Genomic DNA, 5,675 nt, shown 5'->3' on the forward strand with positions numbered 1-5,675 from the left:
CTCCCTCTCCCCCTCCTTCCTCTTCTCCCCTCTCCCCTCTCCCCTCTCCCCTACCCCTTCACCCCACAAGAAGAGAAGGTATGTCCCAAGGGTTATGTTCCAGTCGCATACAGTGCTGCAACCCTCTTGGTCTTCCCAAAGCCGAGCTCTAAAGTGATCCTGCAGCTGTGAACCTTTGAGCGCGGGCTGTACCCAGTCCCCTCGAGAGCGAGAACACGAGAACACGGGAAGTGGAAGAAGGCACAGCCAGCAGGCAGAGGGGGCAGGAGACAGGGGAACTCTTTGGGCGGGGATGATGACCTTCTCCCTGGCTCCCTTCCAGATTCCACAGACGGGGAGGGTGATTGGAGTCTCTGGTCTGTCTGCAGCGTCACCTGTGGAAATGGCAACCAGAAACGGACCCGTTCTTGTGGCTATGCATGCATTGCCACAGAATCCAGGACCTGTGACCGTCCAAATTGCCCAGGTAATTGTGGGGCTGTGGCTCCAAGTTCAAAAGAAAGGGGTTTTTTCTTTTGTTTGTTTGTTTTTGTTTTTCGTTTATATTTTAAAACTTGGAGAAATTGCTTACAAGATAACCATTTCCTCGTAAATCTTTTGACTGGAGTGGGACTAGAGATAGCTGATAGACTTGGTGGATGAGATGGATTCGCTGAGCCTTAAGTATAAGTGCAGTGCCCGTGACTAATGCTATGCCATCTTGTTCTCATTTAACTTGAAGGAGGGACTCTGGTCAGTTTGGACCTTTGATGTGGGATTGTCATGACTTGAAAAACTCATTGGAAAACAGATACTTATGCCTGATAAGGAAGCCAGCATGAGTGGATTCTCATTCTCGGGAAACCATAAAGTTAGCCCTGTCAATAAGACTTGAGAGTTGCCCAAGGCTTCCAAGAGAACAAACTGGGGCAATTTAGCATTTAATTGTGACCTTACACTGTAGTATCAGTGCCTTGAAAATTAAAGTAAATTGATAACTTGGTGAGGAATCATGTTGGGGCTAAACAATAATTATGACTGTGGCTGTCAAAGTTAAAGTGCTTTGTCAAAATGTAGTTTATGGCCTATTGGCCTAGATGCCTCCAGTGTTAGAGAGATCAAATAGGAGTAGGCAGAGGAGGAGAAGAGGCAACCAGGACCATGAGTGGCCCACAGAGCCGAAACTATGTGCCTCCCTATCCTTTACACAAAGCTTATCTTCCCCTGGCCTATAGTTTTACTGTGTTCTCAATTGCCAGGCAGAACCCCAGCCTACAATAATACCTTGGTCCCTTTCAAGAAACCACACATTCCAAGTGGCTTCATCTAAAAGAAATTTCAGAGACAGAAAATCTGATCCTCATATACCAGACCTCCTTTTTCTACCCCAGACATTCTATTCTCAATCCAGAGACATTTGGACCAAAACAAGAGTGGAAGCACAAAGGGATTTCTAAAGAGGGGAGGGGGGTTGGCTGGAATAAGATCTGTACTGGCAGAGGGCATTCGAAGAAAATGGAGTTGAAACGTAAGAAGTGGTAGCTCTGGCTCCATGTCAGCGCTGCAGAAGTCTTGCCTCTCCCCATTTTTCCTGTGCTCATTGCAGTGAACTGAGGCAGAAATCTGACAAGTGGGTCTTGGCTCAGTAGGAACGAAGTTGTAAATGATAATGGGTAGGAGGAATAGACACCAGGAAGGATGGGAAGAAGAGAAAGATAATGTGAAGGAAAGGATCAAAAGGATATTGAGATGTAGAGAAAGAAGGTTGTCTAGGGATGTGGGTGAGGCGTGAAGTGCTGTCTACCTGTGTGTGAGGCCCCAGATTAGAGTGCTAGTGCCAAGCAAAAAGGAAGAGGAAGGAGGAGAGAAAAGAAAGCAAAAGGATAGGAGAGAGGAAGGGGAAGGGATGGGAAGGGGGGAGGGAGAAGAGGAGAGATGAGAAGAAGAGAGATGAGAAGAGAGAGATGAAGGAAAGGGAGGGGAGAAGAGAGGAGGGAAAGAGAGAAGAGACTGATGGGAGGAAGGTAAAGATTAAGGAGTTGAAGAAAAACAGGAAAAAGATGGTCATAAAGAAAGAAAAGGAGTGCTCTGGGTAATTAAGTACCAATCAAACTTCCATGGATTTTGGGTATGTTATTTCATTTAATTCTCAAAACTGTCCCCATGCAACAGAAATTTATTGGTATATGTGTTTAGCATTTGTGGAAATCAAGACCTGAAACCAGCAACAAATGATATTTGTGTAGTTTGAATCCATGATGCCTGATTCCAGACTCCATGTCCTTAACGGGTACACTCTCTCCTTCTCCATGAAGAAAGGTCTCCAGCTTAGCCACATACAGGCAGAATTTTACTTTGAGTTATAGGGGTGTGCCTGTATTTTGATCAGAGCTAGGATACAGAGCCAAGATGTGGATTTCTTGTCAGGGAAAGGCTCTTCTCTGCTGCCATTTTGCTTGTTTCCTTCTTGGGTACCAGGACCACTAAGAACAGTACTGCCAACATCATTCCTCATGCATGCATTTCTTCTCCTCTGTCCTTGCCCACTTCAGTCTTTCAGCCTTTCTGCTTCAGGGGGTGCCAGGTTCAACGATCCTTTGGGAAGGAATGATGACTTTTAGCAGGGTCTCCTTTCTTATTTGGTTTGTTGAATCTCTGATTTACTGGAAGTAACTACAGAATAGACAAGTTCCTGTAGGCTTGGTAATGATCTTCTGTAAAACTATGTCCCCTGGAGAGATGGCTTGGTGGCTAAAAGCACCCAATACCAATGTCAAGAGATTCACAACCACCTGAAACTCCAGCTCCAGAGGATCTGATGCCCACCCTCTTCTGCCCTTCTCATGCACTGGGCGCACGCACACACACACACACACACACACACACACACACAGAGAGAGAGAGAGAGAGAGAGAGAGAGAGAGAGAGAGAGAGAAATAAAAATCAATATTTCTTATAACGATGTCCCTAGGTCAGTTAAGGAGGACCTCATGTAAAATCAGAGTGATTTCCTAAAACACATCCAGCCATGCTCAGCAGTGAAGCAACAGTGCTACCAGCCTCTGCTCTGGCCTTTCTCTCATGATTTAGCTGGCACAGGAATTCCTGTTTGTAAGAAAATTAGTTAGGTGTGGTAATTCTAACAGGAGGTTTAAGGGATCTGAGAGGTTTGCAGCAAACTAGGTTCAGTTCCTGAGAGTAAGTCATGGGGGTGGGGGGCGTCCTGTGTGCATCCTTTCTGAAGCATCAGTGGGATTAGAACTAAACAATGAATGAAGCAGGAAACACAAGCTTCTCCTTCTCCTTCTGAGAGATGCTTGCTCCACACTCCATGCACTTAACTCAATTGACTCTGCGAAGGAGAGGTGTCAGATCTGAACTTAGCAAAATGAATACTGAGTAACACAAAGATGAAATGTCCTATCCAGGTCCACATAGCAAGTCATAATTTAAACCCAGGCAGCTGGCCATTTACGAGAAGGTATTGAGCATTCTGCTGTCTCGGGCTTAGTTTGTCACTCACCAGACAGCTACAAGCGCCCCACCAATCCTTACCCCTCATCACCAAGGCAAATGGCTGAGCCCATGGAACTCATGCAGGCACATTTGGATCTGATTTTGAGCTGTGAATAGTATCTGGGGTTTTAATACGTTTTATGCACCGCTACCTGCTTTTTACTGTTTCCTCTGTTGGCAAGTTTCTACCCGAGAGGAGTAATGAAGACAAGAAGGCTTTGTTCAGGTGTTTTGTTTTGTATTTGAGGGGTGGTGGTGAATTTTTTCATATAACTAGGGGAAAATGAGCTCTTGTTCTGTGTTTAGGAATTGAAGATACTTTCAGGACAGCGGCCACTGAAGTGAGTCTGCTTGCGGGAAGTGAGGAGTTTAATGCCACCAAGTTGTTTGAAGTTGGTAAGAGGTTTTTCTTCTTCTTCTTCTTCTTCTTCTTCTTCTTCTTTTTTAAATCCAAATATTGGTTTAGTGCTTTGGAGATTCATTTTGCTTTTGCAGTGCCATCCTTGGACCCAAGAAAATGTTTAATTCTTCCCTTTGAGGTTCATTACTCCCAGCATATTTCTTGCTCATTGAATAGACTCCAAGCAAGCAAGACAGCAGCCTCATTCCTCTAACACCAGACTAGACTGAGACATAGGACACATCTGTGGGAAATTTGCAGAGCCTCCAAAGTGAAAGACAAGCTAGAGCCCACCCTCCCCATAGCAAAAAACAAACCCACTACTCAGCTGTCCTCACCGAGCATCCAGTAAAACGAAGTCTCCGGCAGAGGAACGAAGGGGGAAGGAAGTTTTCTCGATAGTTTATACTTCCTTCCTTTGCAAGAATTTCCCATTAAAATTTTCCATTAAAAGAAAAATTCAGTACGCTCGCAAGTGTAGGGGTGTGTGGGTGTGTGTGGTGTGTATGTGTGTGGTATGGTGTGCGTGTGCATGTGTGTGTGTGTGGTGTGTGGTTTCTCATTTCTCTACTAGAAAGTGCTGGCTCAGAAGCAACAACCTGAACGAACACAGCTGAAAGCATCCCCTCAGGTGCAAGCTTGCTTGTCAGCACAGCCTCAATTACTTCTGGATCCCAGGCTGTGTTGTAAAAGAGTAAGATTCCTTCCATCCCACTTCTTTTATCCCTGAAAATTCTTTTGTTATCTCATGTCTGCCGTGCCTCCTCAGACAAAATGGAGCAGTTCTAAGTCTCTTTTAGTTTCCTATCCCAACTATTTTGAGATATAATCTTCTCTTTCTCAGAGAACTTCAGGAGTCAGTCAAGGGTCTAGGTAGAATAGTCTAGAAAAAAAAAAGAATGGAAAAATGGAACCAGCACTCCAATGAAAAGGAACAGTAAACAGCCTCAGCCTCAGCCTCAGCCTCAGCCTCAGCCTCAGCATCAGCATCAGCAGATGGTGGTGGGTGGGGCAGTCCTCCTGCCTCCTCCCTCCAGCCCCAGCTGAGGGGGTATTTACAGTGGAAAGCTGCTGGGACAAAAGACAATCATTTTTTCTAAGAGTGACCTCCGGTGGGTTGAGCATGCTCCAGTTGAAGACCACATAGCCAAGAACATTTGGGTGACACAGACTGGTCTTGGTGGGAGAAGTGGGGAAGTTGAATGGTTAGGAAGGAGGGTAGCTCTGGGAAGAATGGAGAGGTGAATGTGATCAAAACATATCATACAAAATCCTCAAAGAACTAATAACATTTTTTTTTCTGAAGGATGGGGGCAGCCACATCTTAACCACCTTAAGGTGAACACCAGCTAGTTGGGCTGATTTTTCAAGATAGATCCCAGATCTTGGTTTAACTAGAATATGCTTTGATTTTTACAATGCTTGTTGATAATTTGTTTTTAAAACAAAATTTATTCAAACATATCTGTAAGCCAAACTCAGGACAGTTTAGAAATTCTGTGTGATTAGGACCTTCACTCACTCCTCACCTCACATACACAATAAAATTGCATTTATTTAGCAATGGTCTTCTGCAAGCACAGTTCCCTGGATTCGTTTTTTTAAGCTGACTTTAAAGGTCTGTATTCTTTGGGGAATAGAGAACTTCTCCTGTCTCCTCCTATCACATTTCACAGGCAAGCATCTTTTACTTTTTCCTACAGGGCAAGGCATAAGACCACATTCAAAGCATAGCTAAGGATACCAGAACTGAGTAGACCTATTGCAACCAGAGTCCAGG

The 5,675-nt window shown here is 44.7% G+C and overlaps 1 protein-coding gene across 1 annotated transcript in view; it reads left to right on the top strand.

The window, feature by feature from the left end:
• Positions 1-5,675, top strand: part of Ism1 (isthmin 1) — an 80,400-nt gene that overhangs the window by 67,617 nt on the left and 7,108 nt on the right. Inside the window, exons 4-5 of the mRNA XM_021156866.2 lie at positions 323-466; positions 3,802-3,891. Coding sequence (XP_021012525.1) covers positions 323-466; positions 3,802-3,891 — 234 coding nt within the window. The remainder of the gene's footprint in view (positions 1-322; positions 467-3,801; positions 3,892-5,675) is intronic.

This window comes from Mus caroli, chromosome 2 (assembly GCF_900094665.2).
Source record: "Mus caroli chromosome 2, CAROLI_EIJ_v1.1, whole genome shotgun sequence".
Taxonomy (NCBI): domain Eukaryota; kingdom Metazoa; phylum Chordata; class Mammalia; order Rodentia; family Muridae; genus Mus; species Mus caroli.